Here is a 27,287-nt window from a genome sequence, read left to right as displayed (position 1 = left end):
CACGAATCTAAAATTATCTCCAAATAAAAAGTTTAATTTTAAAAGTTGAATGATTTGAGAAGGAAGACCCAGAACATCAGCACCGGACACTTCCAGCGTTATCAGGTCAATTTAAAATTATCATGGTAACTGCAAGTAGCAGGTGGGCAGGAGGAAGGAAGGGGAGAGCAGTCCTGCCGCAGTGCAGTAATACGCCTTCCTCTGGGCCTCGTAAATGCAAAAGCTGAAAGGCAATGAGCAAGCGGTGGTGGACCTGTCAGTCTTGCTAAGGTCCTGAGGTCACATCCTTTAACCTTCAGTATTGACCTTCAGCAGCAAGGTCAACTCAGGAATCCGTTGTGGATGCTTCTCTAAGACTGTGCAGACTAGGAACCCTGTCCCCCTGTCCTGGGCAGACCTCAGAAAAGCCAGGAAGGGCTTCAACGGCCCTGGGTTCCCACTCTAGAAAGAACAGCCAGAGCCGGATGTTACAAATTCGAGGTGGTCTACTTTTTCTCAGTTCGCCAGGGAATTAGCAAAAATGTGGAAGACAAAGGAGAACTGTAAAGTAGAAGTTTTAAATACATGGAATGCAGGGGACTACAGAGGAAAGAAGGGGCTACGGAAAGAATCTGGTACCTGAGGTGGCATTAGTTCAACTTCTAAATTTTATAAACTTATAAATTTTATAAATGCCATTCTCAGAGAGGAAATAGTTTATAAAGGTGGGTTTTTTCCTCAATCAAATTTAAGTTCACAAATTGTAAACTGGCCAACGGTCGTGTGAAGGGCAAACTCGAGAAGATGAAGAATTTTTCCTCTTCTCTTCTGTCCCTCCTGTCTTCAGCCCCACCTCCCACTCCCACCACTACCTGATGCCACGCCAGGTGAGGACCGTCAGGGAGGACCACTCTGGCTTCCACTACATATGAGGCTAGCACAGCGATAGCCATAAGGATCCTACCGGCCTCTGGGACGGTGGAAGAGCCTTGCGGGGGGTTAACTAAACTGAGAGAGCTGAAGAAGTGGCAGCCTCTCCTCTGACCATGTGCAGCCTGGGCTGCTGAGCCAGAGGCCAGCCTGCCCACCTGGGTCTGCACCAGAACCCTCTGGGTCAGTGCGAGAGGAATGGGAAATTGCGGAGGGGGGTGTTCTGGGCAAGGATTTCACTAAGAGAAGGGGAAATGAGCAACAGGAAGGGCATACCATGGGGCCTGTTTCTGTTGCCAGCCTGGTGGTGTCTGGCTATGCGGGCAGCCGAAGCTCCATGAATATACTCTTCTCAGCGAGCTGAGTGGACACTCAGATAGGAAATAAAATAGAGGGTGAATGTGCGGCTTAGTGTCTATTTGGCCCCAAAGTTAAGGTACATTCTTTCAGAGGAAAAAGGTGAGTCTCGCTATATACTTGTCCCAGCAAAATACAAAAGATCAAGGCAAAGCAAGTGCACACACAACAAGAGATGCTAATCGGCCTCCCTGCGGGGAAGAGCTTCGCCCTTGGTGGACCCAAGTTTGGCTGCTGAGCCTAAAAGGTTAACAGAAAACAAAAACCAGAATACAGGGAAGAAAGAAAATTCCTACCTTTCCACCCATGTCCTTCTTCCTTCCTAGAGAAGATGGGATTTCAAAGAGCACAGACGTATCTGAGGGCAGCCAGATGCCAGATACCGACCAGCACACGTGAGCCAGGAGCGGGTGGTGAGAACACCAAAGCCAGGACACAGTCTACCACCACCACCCCCCGCCCCAAAATACCAGCAGGTATAGAAACAAGCCCAGAGAACAAACAGAAGGCAAGAAATGGCTTTTTTTCCAACTGCATCCTTTTAAGAGGGAATGAAATACTACCCTTTTGATGGACGGGTGACAAGATAAGAAGGGACCCAGACAGAACCCACACACTATCACTAGCAGACGCTGGAAGAGCTATGCCAATCACTGGCTTCTTGAACCAGCCAGCCCCTTCTCTCTCCTTGAGTGTTCTACTTTCCAAGCCAACAGAACATCTCACATCCAGTGAGGCAAGAATGCTCCCAAAACTCTTTATCATTTGCATTTCCACTAAACTGAAAACCCAGAGAAAAACAATAGTGAGGTATTCTTGATCTTTTATTCCCCAAACTCAAAATCTTCAAAGAACATAATTCAGTAGTCGCCCTTGGGGAACTAACTGATCACGGTGACAGTTCTAGACGTCTGAAGCAGAGCATAAACCTCCTACTTAACAAGATACTGGAGGCAAATAAAGGAAAGATCAGTTTACCCCTGGGGCTTCATAAAACAGAAGTTTGAGCCAGAGTATATTAGCTCAAAGTAGTGCCCCTTTCCAATTTCACACGTTTTCTGGTTTGGACGATAAATCATGTGGTCTCTCTAGCCTGAATTAGTATCATTCAACATGTCCAGTTACTTCCAAATGATAGGCATCCTATATTAGTAGAACACATTTACTCCCTGGCCAAAAACTGCCTTGTGGAGAGAAGCAGATGATAGAAATAGAAGCGCTTACTGATGCCCACTGTGAAATGTATTTCCCCAACATCAACCTACACTTCACCCCAAAAAACAAAAATTCTCTTTAAATGGAGATGGGTTTTCCAATTGTAGCTTAAATTCATCACAGTAAAGAACATTACTGAAAATACTCCTGGACCGACATCTTAAGCAAGCACGCAAGTCATAAAAGTGGGTACCAATTAGGTGTGTTTAACTATAAAGAACAGTAATTATCAATAACAACAGGAATTTTTAAAATCTCAAAATTGTCGCTAATAACTCAAGAACGTTGGTGATGCAGCCTGACTTGAACACTTAATGCAACGAGATGATGCTGTAATTAGCTAGATCTCAGACTTCTGACATATATTCCAATGATCCGGCAATTAAGAACTCTACTTACCCTAAATCTAAGGTGCCATAACTCACAGTTTCTTTCTGTCTAAAAGAATCACCTTCTCCAAAAGTTGTTTTTTAAGTAAGACTCATGTTTCAACATTGTTCTATTCTATGAAAACAATCATTGCTCTCTCATATGTGAGAGAGACACACACACACATATCCCCCCATTTAACTGAGCTCCCACTGCTAAAATCAAGGGCATCAAAGAGAGCACACATGTCTACAGATTCACCACCAAAACACTGAAACGTAAGTGATACTCTACTTGTCCACTCGTGTCTGCAGCCTGCTGGAAATGAGTAGCCAGTGACGTCTCATCCTGGAAAACTTCATTACACTCCAAACATTTCAGACTATGCCTGCAGAGCTTGGATGGGTCTTCATCTAGAGGCATAGCTGGAATGATGGGTGTGCTGGAAGGAGCCGATATGACTGTCCCCGTTATGCCAGACTGAATTTTTGTGACAGTGTGTGTGCTGGCTCCCACAGAGCTCGGAAGAGCGGAAGATGAAGCCGAAGTATTGCTTGACGGAGAAACAATCATTTGATCTGCTGGGACTGGCTTTAAAATCAAGTGGGAGCACTGCATCACGACTCCCTTTTCCTTGTGCCCACGGGCGTGGGAAAGGAGACTGCACTTGTTGTAAAAAACGAGGTTCTTGGTACAGTGGTTGCACGTTACTTCAATGCGCACGCTGCGTCTGTCGTAGTGTTGAGTCAGGCTCTTCTCCAGAGCGAAGGAGTCGCCGCACTCCAAGCACTTGTACCCGCGGGTCGGTAACGTGATGCCCGCGTTGGCAGGGGGACTGAGGTTGGGGATGTAAACTGGGACTGGGTTGACGCTACTCAGCACCTTGTTGAAAGCTTCCACCACAGAACTCTGCAAGGAGGACACCACCTGGACTCGAGACACCTTTTTGGGTGGTTGTGAGGCTGCTGCATTGATTATTGCCTGCTTTATTTGCTGCTGAGGTTTGGTTAGCACTTGGCGGAGCTCAGAGGTGGCCTGGGCGCCCTGAGGCAGAAGGTTAAGGTTGGCGAGGTGCACAGTCTTTGGCACGAGTTTGGCATTGGCCAGGCTGGATGCCGGCACCACGACAGTTTGCTGCTGGATAGCATTGGCAGCTTTAATGATGGCACTGCTGGCACTCTGCACAGAGGCAGCAGATATGACCGTGGCTTTGACCGTCGTGTTGTTAGCGAGCTTCAAATTAATGACTTGAGATCCCGCCGTCTTCACGGCCGACACTGGGAGGAAGGCAGTTGCCACAGGCTTGATGGTCACCTGTTTGGGGGTCAGCTCTGCAGGGGCAACTGCGTTGGTGACGACAGCCGACTGGAGGGGCGCTCTAGGGGGGGAGGAAAGGACGGCAGCCGACGTTGGAGACGACAGAAGTGACGTCACAGACGCCATCATGGACCCCGTCTGCTCAGAAGGCTTTTTCCCAGAGTCAAGATCAACTTCTGGCAATACCCTTGTCACGGTTCTCTTTATTTCCCCAGAAGACGTCTTAATGGTTTTTATGCGGACTTTGGGAATTGCTGGTGTTGATCCTGCGGGAGAGGACGGCGATCCCTTGCTACTGTTTTCACTTGAAATGCTCCTGGGACTATCTGGCTGCTTCAGGGATGCTTTTTTCGTCCCATCGATGAGACTCTGGGATTCAGGAGACTTCTCAATGGCTCTAGGACTATCATTTACTTCTTTTGGTAACGGAGAGGATTCCCGTGAATTGGTCACCGGGTCTTTACAGGAGTCTGAAGCAGCCTTTTTAGCACTCAGTGCTGCAATGGCAGCTATACATGAGGAAAGCTTGGAGGATGGCTTTGTCCTTGATGGCGCGACCCCACCAAGGGTGGTGTCATTCTTCTCGGAGCTCAGCTTCCCCTCGTGGACCCTGTTTTCAAGCACCTTTTCAGAGTTTTCCTTCAATTTATCCTCCACTTTTCTGACTTTAAAAGGTTCATAAACACTCAGATTTATAGAATTTGTTTCTGTTTCTCTCTTCACAACTTTGCTTTTATCTATATTGCCTGAAGTAGAGATTCCAGTTTTGCTTAAATTTTCCCCTCCAAGTGCTTTTAGTTTCTCATAGTCCTGTTGGGGCACTGACCCGGTCAACACATTCGATCTAAAACTTGAACGCAAGTCCTCTTTATCAGGGGGGTCATCCACCTCTATCTTCTCATCGTCATCAAACTCCTCAGCACTTGAAATGGGGCTAAACTGGCTGAAAGTTGAGTCTTTTAAAGTCACCTCTGAGGTAGGCACATCTCCTTTCAAGGACTTCGATCCATCTTTACTATAACTGTCAAGAGAAGACGCTGTGAGAAACCCATTATGTAAGCCATTGCCTGTGGGATTGTGGCCATCTTTCTCCGTGCCCTCGGAGGAATCAATGTTCCGAACATTCTTCACAATAACACTGACGCCAACGTCAGAAGAGGATGGTGTGTGGGAGTCGTCATCTCCATGAGCGTTCTGCTTGATGTGGCTTTCCTGGTCATCGTGTCCAGACTCAATAGCTGCTTTGGGATCGACCATATCTGGGATGTCAAATGCTGCCAGGAGGTCATCAAAGTCCGGGGTCTTCATATCCCCCATGGTCATGAATTTGATCAGATGTTCTGTTAAACAAACAGAAAATAATTCCATCAGCAATTAACATTTTGTAATGATGAGACAAATATCCCTCTAGGATTTACATGAACATAGTGATGATCACCAAGAAAGAAGTCAATAACTGCACTTATTATAACCACAGAACTCTGAGTCAAAGTGAAGACAGATAAAGCCTTGATAATTATAGCTTCAAGGTAATTCCTTCAAAACGCTGTGCAGCATTACCCGCGTGGCACCTCTCTAACACAAATGGAGTTGCTCAAAACTGTTACAGTATGAAAAGCAGGTTTTGGTGTAACAACTAGAAAATATGTCATTTATCACTGGGTTCATGATACTGTCTTCATAAAAAGCTACTTCCAAACATATTTTGATCTTGACAGCATTTAATTCTACTGGCAAAATTATCACTATTATACTCAACATCAGATTTGGGGTATCACATTAAAAGAAATACATTACAATCAAAAAACCAACTACAGATTTCATTTCAACCATAGAAAAAATGAGTATTCCAATCCACCAAAGGATATCTACAGCTAATAAAGATCTACCTAAGATTTAAAAAAACCCCTAAGTAACTGATTCCATCAGCTGATTCCATCAGTTTTTATCTAATCCTAATTTTATTATGTTAGGTTAAAAAATACTCTCCCGGCAGAAAAGTACAGCATCCCCTCCGTTTTCCTCCTGGTTCAGTGGTTTAGTGGTTAAGGTAACACACAGCTGTTTCCTAACTACCACTCATCCAACAGAGCTGTGCACGTAGCTGCGGCAGCTGAGACAGGCCCTTCCGTGGAATCACTCCTCACGTGTGACAACATGGACCCAAGGACGTGACAGAGCCCGCGAGAAAGAAGGTCCTCTCTCTTACACCTGGGCTGGATCACGGTGGATAACACTTGACGAAGAAGTGCTCCCATTAATGTCCACAAAACCCCGGATGGTAGGAAGATGGAGGGTTTTAGGAAAATGGACGGTCACAGCCATTACTAAAGATGAACGACGTAGAAACACATGAAAGGCTTGGGGTCTTTAAAAAGGGCCCTTCATCCCACGTGCAGAGGACAAGTGATTGTCAGGATCAGATAAAACCTCCACTGTGAGAGAGATCTTTCTCCTCCCTGGACCCCCAGAGCACTCCACCTTATGATTTTCTTATTTTCTAGCATGAGCTACCATGTGTGTGTACTTGTCTCTTCTTCCCTACTAGCCTGTCAGCTGCCTGAAGACGGGCAATGTCTCACCCTCCTCTACACCATAAATGCCAAATAACTAACACACCACAAGTCAGGGATCAGAACACTGGCTTTATAACAGAAGGATGGGCCTAGACCCAGCTCTGGCACTCGCTAGCTCTGAGACCCTCAGGAAGTGAGGGAATCTCTCTGGGCCTGTTCCTTCCTTCTGTGGCAGACGGAGGCCAGCAGCCAGGAAGAGAAGGGGAGAAGGAAGGGAAAAGGGAGAATGAAAAATAGGGAAGTAAGGAGATTAGGAAGCAACAATCAGTGTCAGAAGGGACGAGGTTTCAGCGCATTTGGGCAACTTTCAATGGAAGAATTAGCCTAAGTGATCTGTAGATACATATTCCTAGACTCTGCTCTTCAACATTTACCATGTCCTTCCTCCTTTAAACCTGCTTTAAATCACTGAGAAGTTGTCTTCCACATTTTATTGAAGTATTTAATGACTTTTTTCCTGGTACAATCTGCAAAAGATCAGGCATTCCTAGTAAAAGAAACTATACAAGGGTCAAGGTAGAATTTTTACTCAGGCAACAATAGCCATACCTGTGAAAACTCACAGAAACTACAAATCCATCAGCAGCTGCTAAGACACTCTCAACATATTCACTCCCTCTGGGATACGTCCAAACTCTTCTAAGAATTTGGTGGGAAAAACTATTGTTGAAGATGAAATAAACACTATGGTTCAATGGGAGCTGAAGAATAAATCGCCTTCCATTCACATATGTCTCAGTTAATACAAGTCTAAAGAAGTCCCGCATACTTTTCTCTAGATGGTTTGCTGAGCTTACAGAAAAGACTCCGTGGTCCACTGTTTTCTCAGACAGATGCCTGCAGGACATGACAGGAACAGTGTACCCCCAACACCAAACTACAGCCAAGACAAAAAAAGCAGACGAAACAAAAATCAACACTTCTAAGCTGACGTCGATGTGAAAATATCTACGAGAAGTCATACCTAGTGCAAAAGTTTGTGATTATGATTTTCTTTTTAAAATGAAATTGAGGGGCCGGCCCTGTGGCTGAGTGGTTAAGTTCATGCTCCACTTCGGCAGCCCAGGGTTTTACCGGTTTGGATCCTGGGCATGGACATGGCACCACTCATCAGGCCATGCTGAGGCGGCGTCCCACACAGCACAACCAGAGGAACTCCCAACTAGAATATACAACTATGTACTGGGGGGCAAGATATACAACTATGTACTGGGAGAAGAAGAAGAAAGAAAAGAAGATTGGCAACAGATGTTAGCTTAGGTGTCAATCTTAAAAAAAAAGAAAAAGAAAAATATCTGCCCCCACCCCCGGCCAAGAAATGAAATTGAACATTTAAACTGTAAAATATGGAGAATGAAAAATCCATCTGTCAGATAATATATCCACTTTAGAGTCCACCCACTTAGGAATAATCCCTGAATGTCACCACTTTTATTTTCAAGTATCATGTTGCAGTTACAAAAGAACACTCAATAAAACCACCATTAGCAAAGCATTCAACCCTATGATCTATCTTTACCAACCATGTTGATCCAAGTTTGTAGACAGATCACCATTTTTAGAGAACTCAAGACATGGAACCATGAACTACCCCCCAAACTCCCCCACCAGAGTAGAAAGGGCTTGGAAGTTTTCTTTTTTTTTCTTAAGGAAGATTAGCCCTGAGCTAACTGCTGCCAATCCTCCTCCTTTTGCTAAGGAAGACTGGCCCTGAGCTAACATCCGTGCCCATCTTCCTTCACTTTATATGTGGGACGCCTACCACAGCATGGCTTGCCAAGCGGTGCCATGTTTCAACCCGGGATCTGAATCGGTGAACCCTGGGCTGCCGAAGCGGAACGTGCGAACTTAACTGCTGTGCCACCCGGCCAGCCCCTGAAAGGTGGTTTTTTTAATGCCACCACTTATCCAAAGTTTAGACCCAGGCTCTGGAAGTCCCCAGTGGTAACTGGGCTCCGCCTAAGTCCCTCCATCCCTTCTTCACAGCTACATGGGACTTACATCATCTGCCCTCTCCTTACAATGGAGACGAGCAAAAGACATCATCCGGTTTCACATCGTTCATCCCAGAGGGCAGCTGGTTCAGAAAGAAAAGGAACATAAGACGATTCAAATACAGGTGGTAGGCCCAGGACACAAGCACAAGAAATGACAAAAGACCACCACACAAAACAAAACTTGTTGAGTGACTGGCAGTTCAGACCAGCAGTGCAACTGGCAGGTGTTACGAATACGTGGAAGATCAACAGAGAATTTTTACTGTCTTCTCCTGTTTACACGTAGCCGGGAGCTGCGTGACTTATCAACGCACAGGTGCTCACATACAGCAGCAGCATTAAATCATTTAGTCAATGGTGGAGACCGCCCGTATCTTCTCCTATCCACACTACTAAAGCAGAGTTAAGGCTTGGAAAACCCCAGAGAGGAACCTCCAAGAGTTGAGAAGACATTCCCGATGCAGGAGCAACTCTTCTCTGTAGAAATCTAGCCACACACCCTGCTCTCCCACTTCTCTGCATCACCTAAGATTTATACTTTCTCTTGAGGGTGAACCCAGGGCTGAAATAACCGGACATTTCGAAGAGGTAAGAGTGAATTAGCAGTGTTTTAGAAAACTATGAGTCAGCCCTCCCGGTTCAGCGGAAACGATCCTGACCGTAAGTTGAAAATGCACAGTGGCGCAACAGCCGTGAAAGCACAGTGCGCTGTCGGAAAGCCGAGACCACCGAGCGGCTGGTCGGGGGGGGGGGGAATCCTCCTCCCCGGGCTTGTATAATTAATGTAATAAATACCGCTCTCTGTAACGCCACACTTCTTTTTGGTTTATGGAAATGTTTTCATACCCACAATCACACTGTCCTATTACCCTCTCCCTTCCCACATTCTGGAAGGCAAGAGCAAATTTTCCACTTGGGGGGAAAAACTGTCTAACTCCCACTTCATTTCTCATCTATATCAAGTACAAAGAGAAATGTTTATATTTGACAGTTTCCTTCATTTTTCACCCCAATTCCTAAGTACTACTGTTTTAAAAATAGATTCTTTTGCCTAAAAATATTACAAAAATAAATCTGTCTTCTCTTTTAAAAGATAATATAAAAAGATCTCATTTTAGCTTCCTTTTCCCTCAACAGCTTGATTTTCAAACAGAATTAGCTTTCGTTATGGTAAGAACGTCTTCCATTTCATTTATTCCATAAAACACACCTTACTTCAAAGGCATTAACAGTCTTCTAACTTAAACTAAACGCCATATAAATAACCTGAAATTCACTAATGGCATTTGTGCTTAACGTAGAATGTTCTTTCACCCAAAGACACTGAAAATATCTGGGGGAAAATGCCAGGCCTGTTTACAAAAAAGGAAATTAAAAGAACTCAAGTTTGTCACGTTATCATTTTATTCCCTCCTATGACACAGATAAAACACTTCCTTTCCTACCAAAGCCGCTTAAAATTATAGAGAGCTATTTCATCTCTGCTGGCAAAAGTCAAAAGTTACCAAGTCAAAAGAAACACTTAAGAAAAAACTATTCACCCCTTAATCATACTTCTTAGACCCTGTAATTAAAGCAGCCGCTCCTCACGGAGCCGTCTCCCCATCTCCAGCTGGAGAGTGACAGCATAAAAGGCTCAGACGTCACTAAACCATTGAACGCCAATCTCAAACAACCCCCAAGTGAGAGAGACATGCCCAAACCCAGCCACGGTTCTGCCTCCAAACCCAACATGCAAAGGTCAGTCTGAGCGGGGAAAACACATCAGGTTCCCCATGTAAATGGAGAAACTAACATTTTCTTAAATGAAAATCAATAAACTCTAAATCTTAATAATCCTAAAGAAAAACAAATCAAAAGCTATTGACCACCTTGATGGTATTCTACAAATGTTCCATAAAACTTCTGTAATAATACAAGGTCTGTTACTCTCTTTTGAGACTATATTTTATCATTATTTTCTAGCACTATCTGGCCATTGAAGCTCTTTTTAAAGAAATGATTCAACAGATTAACGAATCTAATTCACGTTTCTATCCTTATCTTTCTTTCAAATATAAAATGTTCTTATAACATACATTTATACTACACAATGTTTCACATTTAATTTGTTCCTCATAGAAAATGAACCAGCATTCCCAATTTCTATATGTCTTTAAGGAAAGACAGAAGGATTGGTTTCTTTTGGCCTTGTACTTTTCTTTTTTTTTTTTTTGAGGAAGATTAGCCCTGAGCTAACATCCACTGCCAATCCTCCACTTTTTGCTGAGGAAGATTGGCCCTGAGCGAATCTTTCTCTATTTTATGTGTGGGACGCCTGCCATAGCATGGCTTGACAAGCAGTGCCAGCTCTGCACCAGGGACTTGAACCAGCGATCCCCAGGCTGCCGAAGCAGAGCATACGAACTTAACTCCTACACCACCGGGCCAGCCCGGCCTTCTACGTTCAAATGCTTTTCCCATTCTACCATTACACAAACTTTTGGCTCTTCCTCCATCACCAATCCCTTTTTCATCTTTAGGATTTTTCAGGGCTCTCCTATCGTTACATCTCTTCAATCAAAAAAGAAAAGAAAAGAAATCACATCTTTTTCCCCCAAACGGGGAAACTGGCTTCTTCAGTTTTCTGAAACCAGCTGGGAACAGATGTCAGTTTCGTGGAGTTCAAAAAAAAATCCGATCAGCTGCATCTCTGGAGCAGCTGTTAAGAACTCTGCCCCGAGCTTCTCTCTAGGAAGGGGAAAGGAGGAGACCCAGCTCCAAAAGTGGCAGCACTTAGGTTTAAAAAAATACCACCACCACACACACATACATATATATGTGAACGTCTATGTGTGTTTCACCATGAGGAAAAATAAACAACAATCAATGCTGCTACGGAAGGAACCTCTTAAGAATCACATGCCATCAGAAGGCCCCACGCAAGTGACAAAATGCCAAAGAAAACTGCTCATTTTATCTTCATCTTCCACACTAATCAGACCCTGAGTGAATCCTGACAACAGGCCAGCGCACCTTGTACGTCTAAAGGTTCCTTTCCAGCCACAGGGAGCAGTGTGACACGCAGCATCACTAAGCTGCCCAGCGGCCGGGCCCTCCCACCTTTCAGCACTGCTCTCTGGGGGGCCCTGACGATGCTGCCCGCTGAGCGCAGAAGAACTTTCTTCACTAGACAGCCCACACCAGGGTAACACACAGTGTGTGAAAGGACAGTTCATACGTAGGGTGGAAAGAGCAGAATACATGTTTTGTTAATCCTGTATGAGTTACCAAGAAATTAGTAAATACAGTTGCTCTTATCCCATCTAGATATTTACTTGTTTCACTAAATCCTAATGGCATCAATTATCGATTTACAGACACCTTGGCCAAGGCAGTCTTTCTTCTTCAGTTAATACCTAATATTCCTGATCTGAAATACAGTCATGCACCGCCTAAGGATATTTCAGTCAACGACGGACCGCACATATGCTGGTGCTCCTATGACTACCACACAGTCTAGGTGTGCAGCAGGCTAGGCCACCTAGATTTGTGTAAGCACACTCTAAGATGTTCACACAGTGACGAAGTCCCCTGACAGATGCACTTTTCAGAAGTATCCAGTCCTCAAGCAACGCATGAATGCGTATGTAACAGATGTGAAAGTTCAAGCTGCTTCTGGAAATATAAACACAAAGTCACGTAAGCAGGACATAACCTTGGAAACAAGAATAAAACCGGCCAGCCCTTCCCTGGGCTTATTCTCCACTTTTCCCTTGAGGCTGTACAAACAGGCGCCTCCCCAGCCTCCCCCCCCCACCCACTCTCCCCCTCCCCTTCAGGAGAAGCCAAGGGAGCGTGCCCTCCACATAAGCAAACAGTCCTACAAACCTCAGCCTTTCCAGAAGCTCAACTTGCAATTCTTGGCCTACTTCTCACGTCACCCCCTCTCTAAGGAAGGTCATCCCCTAGCTCCAAGCACTCAGAGGTCAAAGGAAAGCTCAGCCATAAAGAGCTCCTCTGCTTTCCCACTCAGGGTCTGCAGCTGCTGAGAGATCCTCGGGAGAAGACTGCAGCAAACCCGGCTCTCCAGCCCCCACAACCCCCATATCACTTAGCTCCACAATCCTCTTTCCCTGATTAACTCCCACCCTGCCAGGGGACAGAGGCTGTTTCTAACCTTCCCTCTCCCCTCCGCCACGCCTTTTGCTCTCTGCAGTCAACTTCAAAGATAACAGGCATCAGCCCAGACCTCTCCCCACGCCCTTCCTGCCTTCAGATCTTGCCTTTCCAAGCCAAATCTCCGCTGTGAGCTGGAGGCCCCTCTCCTGTGCTTTGGTCACTCCCATCACCTCTAGATGCCGGCATAAAGAGACCTCCCCAACGGTAATCTAGCGACTCTACCCTTGGTGCTCTCTCTCCTCAGCATGCTGCCTTCACAGTTGAGTTCTCCATCACTGGGACAAATCCTGCAAGTTCCCGCTCCCCGTGCCGTGCAATCCATGCTCCTGAAGCCTCTGCTCAAATCCAGGCTGTGGGAAGGGATTCAGGGGCTGATGGAACCGTTCTGTATCAAAATTGTGGGGGGCAGATACACACTTCTATGCAGTTGTCAAAACCCAGGGAATTTTACTGCACATAATTTAAAAAAAAAAAAAAAAGCAACCAGAAATGAAGGGAGACCCAAAATGAAAGACCAATTCTAAGAAAGAACCTAACTGTGTTACAGGAGAATAACATGACCATGCTGAAGAGGGCAGGGAGGAAAGGCACTAACAAAGGAACTTCGGAAGACACAGCGTTGACTGTAAAGTCTGTAATCTGGTAAGTAGTACTACACCAACGATAATTTCTGAGTTTTGATAAGTGTGCTATAATTCTGCAAGGTGGTTAGGGAAAGTTGGGTAAAGGGTACATGGAAACTCTCTGTATTGGTTTTGCAACTTTTCTATAAATTAAAATTATTTCAAAATAAAAAGGTAAATGAAGATGCATGCTGTCATCACAAAGTGAAAGACAGCAAGCGCCTCCTGGCTAGAAGGCTCCCTGAGCGGTCCACGACTGTTCTCCGTGCCTGGTCCTTTCCCGCTGGCCTGTCAGCAGAGCTGCATTTTCCAGCCGCCCTGCCTCTCTCGTGGACCCCGCAGCACGACCCGGAGCCCACCGCTCCTGCCAACTCCCTGCTCTTCCCCTCCTCCCCTCAGGGGTCCCTTCAGACTCTCTCATCCAGCTTTGTTCAAAGGCAACTCAGCAACTCCTGTGACCACGACAATTGCTTATATTCACAGAACTCACACATGTCTACACTCAGCCCTAAGAGCCACTTTTCCAACTGCCGGTTTTATATTTTATTTGGCTCTCCCAACTGTACGTCAAACTTAAACTAAAGCCCTCGTGTTCCTTCCCAACCTGTTTCTCCCCCACGTCCTGTCTGTGTTATGTCACTGACATCCTCCTTCTCTAGGCAAACACTAAAACCCTCAGGCAGCATTTTACAGAGACACTACGAAACACACACACTAGTTCTGTAGGGTCTATTAGGCTTTCCACAAACACAAGACTGAAATACATCAGTAAATGCTGGATTTTTCTACCTTGAACAGATTTCTTTTGGGAGGACAGGACAGCCTCTATTATGCTGATGAATATTATAAATCTCCAAAAAGAGGGATGCAATAGTTTCCAAATTTTGACCTAACCACAACTCATTTTTTCTGATCCATGAATACAAACGCCAAAACGATTTCCCAAAAGGCTGCACCAATTTCTGTGGCTGACATTATGCACTAGAGTTCCTTTAAAGCGTATCCTAGCACTCAACTTTTAAATATTAATTAGCTAACATCTAAGGTGACAAAAAGATGGCTTACTATATACCAATTTCTATGTTATTATTAAAAAGCTTAAACTTTTTCCCATATGGTTTGCTTACTAGTTGTAAAAGAAATATCTGTCCACTGCATGATGAATGAACGCATGGAGGGGGACGGTGAATTTCCTATTTAGCACTTTCTGCAGTTTTATGAAATAACTTACCGAGCGACACTCTTGTCACTTAACTAATAAGCAAGAACACACAAAACCCATCCACACAGCTCCCTAAAGTAAACTAGTTTCTATAGACAAACCATAGCGAAGAGAATGAGCTTTTAATGTCCCAGCTACACGACACGCAAACAACAGGTGGGAGGGCACAACACCCGTTCCGGCGCTGTTCCACACCAGCACCCACGCTCCCTTTGCTCTCTAGCTTCTCTGTGTCAGAAAAACTTCCACCTAAAAAATGAGGCTAACAGCATACACCCAACCCCAGGGATATGAGACGGGAAGAGTGATCTTTAGAGGGAACGCTGTCATAATCAAACGCATCGCACAGAAAGCGTAAAATTCAAACGAGGAATGGCCAGTGGTCAGAGAATTTCAAGGAATGTTCCTACTGTTTTCATCCCACTGCCAGGCAGGAGGCCTACCTGGCCCAACAGTCAAGACCACACTGCAGAGAACGGTCTGGATCCCTGACCTTCCCCATCACAGAGGACCCAGATTTGAGCAAGAGAAGGCAGGAAGCCTGGTGGGCAGCACTCTCAGGAGGGAGGGCTGGTGCTGAGGGGCCGGGGCGGGAGGTCCAACCCAAAACCCATACAGGCTGAGCTGTGAGCCTCGGTCAGGATCAGAGTTAGAGGCTGAGGCACAAATGACCCATCAGGTCAGAACCACGGAGGACATGGAAGACGCCCAGACCAGAGGCACAGCGGCAACATCCCCACCTGAGCCCAGCTGATTTCTGCAGCCCCCAAATCACAACCAAATTACAAATTTGCATGGACACAGCTCTCTGCAATGTGCAAACTTCCCACAAGCAGCAGCAGCAGCAGCAACCGTGGCCATCCTATCTGAAAGGACTCCAGCTCCTCTGTGCCCTGAAGAAGCCGGGCTCCCTCCTCGTAGATGGGCAGAAGGTCAGAGAAGGTGAGACCTGGGGCTGCCTGGTGGCACAGCAGTTAAGTTCGCACATTGTACTTCGTTGGCCCGGGGTTCGCAGATTCGGATCCCGGATCGGGGGATGGTACCGCTTGGCAAAAGCCATGCTGTGGTAGGTGTCCCATGTATAAAGTAGAGGAAGATGGGCACGGATGTTAGCTCAGGGCCAGTCTTCCTTAGCAAAAAGAGGAGGATTGGCAACAGATGTTAGCTCAGGGCTAATCTCCCCCCCCCACCCCCACCCCGGCCCTCGCCAAAAAAAAAAAAAAAGGTGAGACCTGAGAGCCGTGCTTCTCCAAACCCTCAGAACCCTTGCAGGTAAGTTTTCCCCAGGGGAGCTCTGAGAATTATATAAAACTCTAAGTTTTGAGTCTTAGTTAATTAAAAAAAACCAATCAATAATTAATGTGATGTGGAGAACAGAAAAAAAAATAACGTCTACCTCTACCTGTGTTGAGACAAGAAGTATATTCGTTTCAGCCTACAGTTTACCCACACTTAAAGGCAAGAAAGTGGTTCTGATTTAGGGTTTCCCATAAAGGACAAATATAGGGAAGAAATTATATCCTGAAGATGTGAATTTTATATTGCTCCAGCTGCCTACACTTCAATTAATCTCTTTCATTTTACTATCTCACTACCCGTGGCGTTCTCTACGATCTAAGCTGATCCTTAAAGTAGGAACAATAAATGCAAATCTCTAGTTCCTGAGTCCATTTTGTTTCATCTGTTTATTTTGCCTTGATGAAACCAAATGCTCAAAATTTAATTTTAATAAGTTTTTAAGTATCTCCCTAAGGTTCATAAATCTGTAAAATTCTTGGAAATTGTAATAAAAGATATGAATCACAGACCAAAAATACTATTGACCCAAATTCAATCTATAGCCAGATTCCTACGCAGTGTCAATACTGGAATTCAGACTGCGTAACAAAGCAGCTTAATTCCCCATCTAAGGAACAATAATTTTTTATTGATCTAGTCTTCTAAAAATCTGACAGCTATAAAAACCAAATCTAGGCAATCTTGCGGAAAGACTCAACAGGAAAAAGAAGAAAAGTGAGTCTGTGAGAAGGTGAACCCAGAACTGGTGCGATGCCTGGCAAAGACCAAACGTAAGGACACCCAGCACTAGCTAACACCATCCTCCTCTAAGAGGAAGCACGGCTCCTTGGAGAAATGGCCGATTCTAGGACTGGGCAGAAAATGCACAAAATGAGCCTAAAGCATCTTGGAGCACCAGAAAGCAAGAAAGTGCTCCAAACAAAAGAAACGACATTGATGGGGCATGCCAAAGGGACAGAAAGGGCAGCTGAAAGAGCTCCCAATGGCCCAGCTGGCACAACTGAGCAACAAATAAAACTACTGGATTATAACCCAAAGTATAAGATAAATATCCATGAGTACGTACTGACACAAATAACTGAAATGACTGAATAAATAAATGAGGAAAAGCAGACAAATCTGCTGTGCAGAAGAATTCCAAATAACTTATGGAGATACCCTGCCCCTACGGAGGTGAAGAACTCTCCACTTGTTAAGCGACTTTCTTCCAAAGAAGAGAGTGTGGAAAGGGGAGAGAAAAGAGTAACTTTCCAGTGGAAAAGCTTGACAAACATGCTCTGAGCCAGGTGACCAAGGTCAACATCAACAGTAGTAGGTCATATGGATAGGACGTCCCCCTGATGTGATGAGAACGGCACATTATCCCAGAAACCCATTAACTACCCCAGCCTAACCACGAGGAAAACATCAGACAAGGCCCAATGGCGGGACATTCTACAGTGTCTGACCAGTACTCCTCAAAACTGTCAACGCCATGAAAGACAAGGGAAGTCTGAGAAAGGGTCACAGCCAAGAGGAGCCCGAGGAGACTTGATGACTGCATGTAAGGGGACAGCCTGGATGGGACCCTGGGACAGAAAAAGAACATTTCGTAAAAACTGAGGAAATCTAAATAAAGCACGGACTCTAGTTTTTTTTTTAAGTGAGTAAGACAGAGATAATGACTAGTTCAGAGAGTGGAGGAGTAGTAACATGCAAAGAGGGGAGCTGGGATGAGCAGAAGATGGGTACGACAATCCTTTTACTTCCAAAAATGTTGGCGCATGGTGTTATAAACAGAAATAATTCCTAAAATGTTTCAGTAACAATCTCTACTCTGTATACGTGGAGATTAATTTTCCATTTGAACCTCTTACCAATAAGCTCACTCAAGGTCAGTCACAGACTAATCAAAATGACTTAGCAACTTTTAAACCAAAGTTTATTAGAAATAGAATTTCCAAAAGTTTGCGTTCTCCATGCTTTCTGCACACAAAATGATTGAGATGATCTTCCACTACTACAGTCAGCCCCAATCCGTGGCCAGAGATGATAAATGATTTATTTGGTTTCTCTTTCTGCCCAGTGGTGGGCAACATGACAACTGGAACACTGATAGTTTAATATATGAGACAACATCCTATAAAAAGCAGGTCCCTCTTAAAGATTTGGCTGTACAGTACCACAGAAAGAAATGAATCATTTACTCCTCTTGCCATCCTTCAAGTATCTTCTAACAAGGCCAGTCTTTCCTTCCATAATACAATAGCAATATGGGTTTTGCCATTCCCAAAATTAACAACCATAAATGGGAACTACTGTTTCCCTTTAAATAAATTATATGCAGTATAATTTCCCAATCATACACTAAAATCCACATATATCGAAAAGCCAATGTAATTAATGACCCACACACGGGAAAACAGAGCAAGGTAATATGTTTTTTAAAATTGTGATAAAATACATATATACAATCTATCATCTTAGCTATACACATTTAATTTTTCTATGAAGAGTATGTAAAAAAATAAAAGCAAAAATGCTACCTGCTATTACTAAGTGAAGATACACAGAGGAATAAAAAGTAATTAGTTGAACTGTCCCCAAATGTAACTTGATTTTTGTTTTTCATGAGATATCTAGTAAAAGTCCTGGGGGATATTTACAATCAGATATCCCATAATCACTTCAAATATCTTCAAGTGAATTTGCCATCACTCCTCAAAATCAGACTTCCTCTTTGTACTGTTATTCTCTCAAGTACCCAAACTAAGAATTTCACCTCTAATTCTTCTCTCTCACCAAGTCCTGTCCATTTTCCTTGGCAATGTTACATCCATCTTCTTTATAATCCCTGTCACTCTAGTTTTGGACCATTTCATCTTCCATCTAGCCAGCCCTGGTGGTCTGGTGGTTAAGATTTGGCTCTCTCACTGCCACAACCCAGGTTCATTTTCCAGTGAGGGAACCACAATACTCATCTGTTGGTTGTCATACTGTGGCAGCTACGTGTTGCTGTGATGCTGAAAGCTATGCCCCCAGCATTTCAAATAACAGCAGGGTCCCCCATGGTGGAGAGGTTTCAGCAGAGTTTCCAGACTAAGAAGGAGGACATGGATACCCACCTCTGAAAAAAGTGGCCATGAAAACCCTGTGAATAGCAGGAAAGCAGTGTCTGATACAGCGCCAGAGGGTGAGAGGATGATGCAAAAACGAGTGGGCAGGGTTCCGCTCTGCTGTCCACAGGGTTGCTAGGAGTTGGAATCAACTCAACAGCACTATCTTCTATCTAGACAAATACAACACCCCATTCTCCGTTTCTCCATCCTCTCATTCATTCAGAACTGACAGATTTATCTTTTTAAAACACCATTTTATTCATATGTCACTCCCGTCTATTAAAAATCCTCAAATCACCTTGCAAATTAAGTCCAAACTCCTTGGCCTGACACCAAAGACCCTTCCAATCAGAGCCCAACCTGCTCTGCTGCAGTCCTGCAAGTATCTTGTGCAGATGTACCTTTCCTTCTTGGGCCATGCTATTCCTGGACCTAGCATGCCTGCCACACACACACACACACACACACACACCCTCCATCAGCCAACTCCATTAGCCAAGTATAAAGAACCTCTTCCTCGGGTTTTTCTGAAGGAAGAGCCTCAATTTCCTCATCCTTAAAATGGGAACTGATAATAACAGTCATATTACAGGGTTGTTATATATATGAAAACAAATTACAGGGAAAGCACCAAACACATAGGCATTAAAATACTATTTCTTCCACTCTTTGATTTGTTAGAATAAAAAAACAAAATAGTAAAAAAAGGAGAACTGAATAAATATTTTTGAGATGAGAAAGTAAAGTAGTCTTAAGGTGAAGATGGTTTGATTGGAGGAAAAGGACAAAGAGGGGCATTCTTGGGCACTTCATACAGTGATTGCTCTGGTTCCTTACATCTCCTATCATTTCAAAATGTATGACCTTTTTCCGAAGGTGAATGTGCCTCCAGTCCTACTCTAGGTATCAGCCATTGGGTAGGGTCACCTGGAGTTTATACATGGGAAAGAATGCAGTTCTCTCTTCAAGGGCAGCAAAATTTCAACTCACAAAGCACAATACCTCAATATGTCTCTCTGACTGTCCCAGGACGCTTCCTCTTACTTTCGAAACTGTCTTCCCAGTCAAGCATAACCAAGGCCTGGCTGCGATCTCTACTGCTCAGTGCCTAACCCTGGCCCAACCCACACCTCTAGACCATGTTCACACACTGACTGACAGCTGCACAGGGCGCCGGCTCACAGACTGGGCCCCACAGAGGGCTGAGCGCCACATGAGCAGCCACAATATGACATGGGTGGATGAAAGCCACGCGAGCAGCCCTCAACATAATCCTCCTAGCCATGAGCCCCCATCCAGAGGAGCAGTACCCAAGTCCTAAACCAACACTCTAAGAGAAGCGAGAGGAAAAACAGGAAGGGAGAGACCAGGCTTAAAGACAAGTCAAAGCAAAAGTGGACCAAGAAGTCCTCATCATGTGCAGAGCTGACTACCCAGAGCCACCTAGTTCTCTGGAAAGTTGAGTGGGTGCCCCTTCTTCAGGGAAAGACGAATGGAGGCAACCTTGGCGGTAGGAAAGGAGAGTACCACAGCCTGGCAGGCTGTCAAAGCCAGGGGTGAGGTGCAGAGCCAACACAGGAATCCTGGAGGTTCATAAGAGATGGGGACAGGACTCCCCGGCAGCATCTACAAGAAGAGATTAGTGGGCTGGTCCCATGGCTGAGTGGCTAAGTTCACGCGCTCCGCTGCAGGTGGCCCAGTGTTTCGTTGGTTCGAATCCTGGGCACGGACATAGCACTGCTCATCAAACCATGCTGAGGCAGTGTCCCACATGCTACAACTAGAAGGACCCAGAACCAAGAATATACAACTATGTACTGGGGGGGGGGGGCTTTGGGGAGATAAAGGGGGAAAAAATAAAATCTTCAAAAAATAAATAAATCAATAAAAGAAGAGATTAGTGTCCACTCAGGACATCCCTAAGGCCATGCTAACTTGGGACTCCACTCCTACAGGTGTACTCATCATCATCTGTAACAGATGCTGCTGTCTGTGTGTTCGTCTTCTCTCTCTGCCTGGTTCAGTCAGAGCCCAAAAGTCCATTTTCTAAAACTGTCCAGAGCGACGCTCTCTCAAGGCAGGTATTGACCAAACAGTACATGCATGAGAGTAAGATCTATTAAGTGACTCAAGTTCTATCTACTCTCACAAACACACAGCCCCCACTTCCTCAACCAACAGGACACTTGGGGGCTTGGATTCAAAGGTGGCTTCCAGCTCCCAAGTCAGCTACCCTTGTACAATCACTCTTCAGACACCTGAAAATTGCTAGAAGCCAAGAGGACATCAAGGCCACCGATCTCAGCTTGGCAATTCCAAGCTCAAAAATATCAGAAGTTCAGGTCAACGAAGACATTAAACAAGGGAATAAAAAAGCAAAAAGAGAGAGAGAAAATACGGAGTAAAATTCCCATGTCTGTCAAAGGGTACTTAATCCTCGAAATGCAAAAATAGACAAACAGGCAGATTTTTTGGATTTTAATATTTTATACATGGCAAGAACTTCCCACAAAAGAATGTTGACTGAATTCAGGAGTTTTTCCCTTCCCTCCTGAAATCCTACAAATAGGACAGTAACATTATTTTTAAAAAGACAAAAATAGGCAAAAAGAGAGACAGAAAGCAGATTCGTGGTTGCTTAGGGCTGGGGGGTTGGGAGAAGTGGGGAGTGATAGCTGAAAGGACGGGGTTGCTTTTGGAGGTGAGGAAAGGTCCTAAATTGACAGTGCATGTGGTTACACAACTCTGTGAACAGACTAAACACCACTGCGCTATACAAGGGTGAACTGCCCCTCAACAAAGCTGCTACCAAAAATATGCATATATATTATATGCCCACAAGGACGGGGCAGTGAGAACGAAGTCAAAGCCAACGTAAGACACCAATAAAGTTTTGGGAAAAGGAAGAGGACGGTGGAGCGGCAGCTGGCTCAGCAGGTGGAGAAGTTACGTCCCAGGAGCTTGCAGGAGGCGAGGCTGCCGTGCAGAGGGAGGACGGTTAGTCCTAGGAACCTGAAGGGAGCTCAGGCCTTGGCATCAGCAAAGGAGACACCAAAGACGGAAGGAGGAGTGGGGAGGGGCTGAGGACGGGGACGGAGGGCAGTCAGTACATAGGGACAGCTCAGCAAGGGCAAGAAGGAAATTCTCTGGGGCACCCAAGCCAGCGAGGCCCGAGCTCCGAGCCTCCATGGTGAGGTATGAGCGGAAAGCCTGGCCTTCCGTTTCCTCCACTCCTGAGGCTACAAGCCAAGTTTATTCCCCAGGCAGGAGATTAAGCGAGTCTCCTAAGAAACGAAAGCTCCAGTGGAAAGACTCCAGATGCTGGTTTGCAGAATCCTTCAACGGAGAGTGCGGCGCCACAAATAACCACAGAAAAGCCCCCCAAAGACGGGTCTCACCTGTGCAAGCAGAGCTTCTGACCAGCTTTTCACAGCCTCATCCTCAAATAGGATCGCCAGATCTGCAGAAAGCTTCCAGCATGAAATAGAACAAAATAAACAAAAGAGTAAAATAAAGAAAAGAGGACAGAAACTCTGCCAAGAGTGGAAGAATATATATAAATATACAGAAATAGTATCTTCAGAGAAAAAAGAACAGGAAGTTATGGAGAAGCACTCAAAGAACAAGGAGGAGCTTTTAGAAATAATAAATACTAACAGCTGAAATAAAAGAGAAAACAGGTGAAAAAAAATAGTCAAGGAAATCAGGATATCTCCCAGAAAATAGAACTAGAAAAGAGATCCGGACAATGGGAGAGAAAAGGCACAAAAATAAAAAGTTCAATCCAGTTGGTCCAACATCCGACTAAGAAGAGTGTTCAGAAAACACAGAGAGGATATTATCAAAGAAAAAATACAGGAATATCTCCCAAGACTAAAGGAGCCAAGTCTGGGATTGAAAGGGCCTTCACAGGGCTGCCAGAGAAAATACAGGACGCCCAGTTAAATCTGAATTTCAGATAAACAACGATTAATCTTTTCGTAGAAGTATGTTCCACTGTTTATCTGGGCATCTTGTATTTTTTTGTTTGCTAAATCTGGCAACCCTCTACCTCTGACAGCCTAACACATCAAATGAAAAAAGTCCACACACAGCAAAACTGCAGAACTCCAAGAATGTGAGATGCACCGCAAACAGCGTGTGGCTCCCTGCGCCGTGGGCCCTGTTCTGAGTTTCACATGTTGCGTGAGACCCCAGACAGCCAGTGGGCACTCGGGCCCTGTGCCTCCAGACCAAAGGAGCCTCGGCCCTGGGTCTGTGTTTAGACAACTTTATCTTTATGTAAAGTACTAAATCTTTATCTAAAGTACTAAAACACAGAGAATGTTTTTTTAAATTTTCAATCTCATAGAAAAGTTCTGTTTGGGGATTTTTTCTTAATTTTGGAAACTGGTTGAGTGAATGGGAATTATGGGAAGGAGACAGGTGACATGGGAGGTGGCATAAGGGGATCACAGCCTGCACCCTGACTGCCCCTTGCATGGAAGGTACGGGTTTAGGGAGGTGCTTACAACTGCCTGGAAATCTCCAGTCAGACAAGTTAGGCGTGGGGAAGTTCAAGAAAACTATCCTGGATGGAGACTGCACCCATGCAGGCTGCCTGGGAAGCTTGAGCTGCTCGGTCTGTGGCTGGGTTCAGTGGGTCCAGGCCCAGCTTCCAGCAAGCCTGCCCAAGCAGACTCCTGCTGTCACTCAGCTCACAGGGCGGGTCCAAGGCTGAGGACCTCTTCAGATGTGGGTCTTGAGGGAGACCCCTTAAGAGGAGGCTTCAAGGCCCTGGGTGGGAACAGGGGCCGAGCGATAGATACAGCTTGATTTAAACCTTTTAAATATTTAGGCATATGGTATATACCTTCTAAATATTTAAATATATCTTTTAAATATTTTATTATAGCTTTTAAATATTTAGCCATCTGGTCTCCATTTGTACTCTCGCCCCAGGCCCTGCAACATTAAGAGCAGGCCTGGGAGCCATTATTATTATTATTAGTCCTGTTTTACATATATTAGGCAGAGAAAGTTTAAATGTTTTGCTCAAGGACATATGGCCAGTAAATGGCAGAGGACAGACAAGAACTTAGACCTTCTGCCTCCACAGCCAGGCTCGGTTACCTCTATCAGAAAAGACAGGCAGGAGGTAATATCCAAAATGAAGAAGCCCCAATTCAGCAGCGTAAGTCTGCTGGTTAGAAATAAGAAGTCAATAATGGAAAAACAGATCAGAGAGTTGAAATTAAGTGCTTACAGGGATGCGGACTGGAAAATACTGTCTGCTTTTTTTAAATCTATGTACATGTATTACTTTGACAAAAAATTAAAATTGTTAAAAAGAGTTAAGTAATAATCTTAACTTCACATCTCTTTCCTCAATGTAAACAACTCAAAATTAACTCTGTTCCTCAAGCCTCATTTCTCCAAAAATGCATAAAACATACTCATGGCTTTTCCTAATGCAAATGCAAATCTGTCACAGTAAGAAAACCATTCACTAATTGTAACCCTTAGGGTGTTACTGCATTTCGTGTAGTTTCAAAATTGTTTACAGTGAAATACAGCAAATTCCATTATTTGTCAGAAAATGTTACATAACTGAAAACTCAGAAATAGTCATTTATTATTGCAAAATTAGGTTTCATGAATACTCCGAATTTTTAAACGTATTTTTCTTTTTTAGCTCTCTTTTTCCCAACCTCAATGCACTCAGCAGACCCTGTTGCTCAGTAATATCTAAAATAAAGGGAAGAAAAAAGCGGGGATGAGAAAGAAAAGCTTTCAGCATTCAACTACTTTTAGATTATCTATATTCCAGAAAACTACAGAGCCTGTAAAATTATTTAATTCAAAAACAGCTGAACCGTTCCATCACACTTACCAAATCTAAGAGCAGCACTATGAAATGTTAATAACAATTCCCCCTTAGACCAGGACCAGTAACAAAGAGAAATTCCAACCCAAAGAATTTTTTGTGTTTCTGTTCAAGCCCTGGGGGGGAGAAATAAAACGAAAAAAGAAAAAGGCTTACGACTTAAGACTTGATCCCAGAACAAAACCAGGGCCCTTTGAAGAATGTAGCCCGTGTGGCCTTTTATGTCCACAGCTATGCACACTGCCCATTTTAAAATGCGCAACGCGAGGTCACAGGGGGCTGGGATCCTGTCCCCCAGCGTGCGACGTGCTCTTCTGCTGTCTGTCTTCCCGCGCTCTATTCCTCAGCCTAGTCCATCTGCTTCCTGTTCAAAGGCTCCTGAAGACACGTCTCTCTGATTAATCCCAACCTGCTTCAATCCACCCAATTTACCAGTCTTTTCAATATTTATGTACATCATGTGTTGTTGTTTTATTTATGTAATATCTCTATGGAAGGATTTAAGGCAGTTTATAGGAAAAAGACACGTGAATAAGGACCAAAAACTGTGCAGAGGGAAGGAATACAAAGGTATCCACTTAGATGCATCTGACTGGGGATGTCCCAGGCGTGGGCTGCAACCCTCTGCCCCCAGCTTCCCACCCCACACGCCAGGGATCCACGGGGTCACAGCAGCCACGCCACAGAAAACTGCCCTGCTTTACACTTCCCTGAGGTGCCTAGAAGAGGAGAATTCACAGAGAAGGAAAGCAGAATAGAGGTTACCAGGGGCTGGGGGAGGTGGGTAGGGGGAGTTATTGGTTCACAGATTTTGCTGAGGGTGACAAAAAAGTTTTGTTGAAGGTGATGTATTTAATGTCGCTGAATTGTATACTCAGAAATGGTTAAAACGAAAACTATCATTATGTATGTTTTACCACAATTTTTAAAAAACCTGCTGCACTCAACAGGGAGGACAGGGCCTTGCCCAGTGGCACAGTGGTTAAGTTCACATGTTCTGCTTTGGTGGCCTGGGGTTCGCTGGTTCAAATCCCAGGTGTGGACCTATCCACTGCTTGGCAAGCCATGCTGTGGCAGGCGTCCCACAAAACAGAGGAAGATGGGCACAGATGTTAGCTCAGAGCCAGTCTTCCTCAGCAAAAAAGAGGAGGATTGGCAGTAGATGTTAGCTCAGGGCAAATCTTCCTCAAGGAAAAAAAAAACCAGGGAGGACAAGTTACAATGAATCAAAAATTAAAGATTTCAGAAATGTATTCTAGGGGCCGGCCCCATGGCCGAGTGGTTAAGTTCACGCACTCCAGCAGTCCAGGATTTCACTGGTTCAAATCCTGGGCGCAGACACAGCACCGCTCATCAAGCCGTGCTGAGGTGGCATCTCAAATGCCACAACTGGAAGGACCCACAACTAAAAATACACAACTATGTACTGGGGGGCTTTGGGGAGAAAAAGGAAAAATAAAATCTTTAGAAACGTATTCTAATATCCGGTATCCTTTTGCAACATCTTTAAGGAAATGGGCTGATCAATATCAGCCTTTAAAGAGCAACCTTTAACAACCAGCAGTCAGAGGGATGGGGAGCCCTACTTTCAGCATTTACCTATTTCCATGATTTAAATATTCCCACCATGATACATTTCAGGCAACTAATATGACGTCACTGGTGGGGCTGAGAAGAGGCACATGCAACAGACCGCTGAGCTGGCGAGAGGGAGCACCAACACACCAAGTCATCTCCACATCACTGTTTCCCAAAACGTGTTCTGTTTACAGATATTAGGAGGGAAGGAAGATTCCAGGGTCAAATGGCTAAACAAAGTTTAAACTTGTTCCTTTACCACAAGACTTCCCCAAATCTTTATCCCCACTCCCTTTTGAGATCTATAATATAGTAATGTGCATTCTGAATCACAAATCATGAAATGTTTACCAACTCTATTTGACCTCTGGACCCTTTTTCTCTTCTAAGAGCATCTCAGAGGTATTCTGTGCCTTTTGGGAAATGCTGCCTTAAGGAAGTGAGTCTCAGGGCCAGCCCTGTGGCCTAGTGGTTAAGTTCAGCAAGCTCCACATCAGCAGCCCAGATTCAGTTCCCGGGTGCAGACATACATCACTCATAGGCAGCCATGCTGTGCCAGCAACCCACATACAAAATAGAGGAAGACTGGCACAGATGTTAGCTCAGGGCGAATCTTCCTCAGCAAAAAAAGAAAAAAAGAAGTAAGTCTCTTCATTTGCAGACACCCCCACAGAAAGCAGAAAAGATGTCTACTCCTGTG

At 44.7% G+C, this 27,287-nt stretch overlaps 1 protein-coding gene across 25 annotated transcripts in view; it reads right to left on the bottom strand.

Annotated features, from left to right (window-relative positions):
- Positions 1-27,287, bottom strand: part of ZNF532 (zinc finger protein 532) — a 107,919-nt gene that overhangs the window by 55,038 nt on the left and 25,594 nt on the right. For 23 of the 25 annotated variants that reach the window (XR_011542076.1, XR_011542077.1, XR_011542075.1 and 20 more), the window contains one exon: positions 3,145-5,507. Coding sequence is in view for 22 of the 25 variants with exons in the window: in XM_070627792.1 (XP_070483893.1) it covers positions 3,145-5,490 (2,346 nt within the window). In the remaining 3 variants the exon portion in view is untranslated. Of the gene's footprint in view, positions 1-3,144; positions 5,508-22,541; positions 22,617-27,287 lie in introns of those variants that run through there. The other 2 variants (XM_070627795.1, XM_008524620.2) reach the window with 2 other exon arrangements.

Source organism: Equus przewalskii, chromosome 7 (genome assembly GCF_037783145.1).
Source record: "Equus przewalskii isolate Varuska chromosome 7, EquPr2, whole genome shotgun sequence".
NCBI classification, from domain to species: domain Eukaryota; kingdom Metazoa; phylum Chordata; class Mammalia; order Perissodactyla; family Equidae; genus Equus; species Equus przewalskii.
The sequence above is the reverse complement of the archived record's forward strand: the minus strand, read 5'-3'. Positions and strand labels throughout refer to the sequence as shown.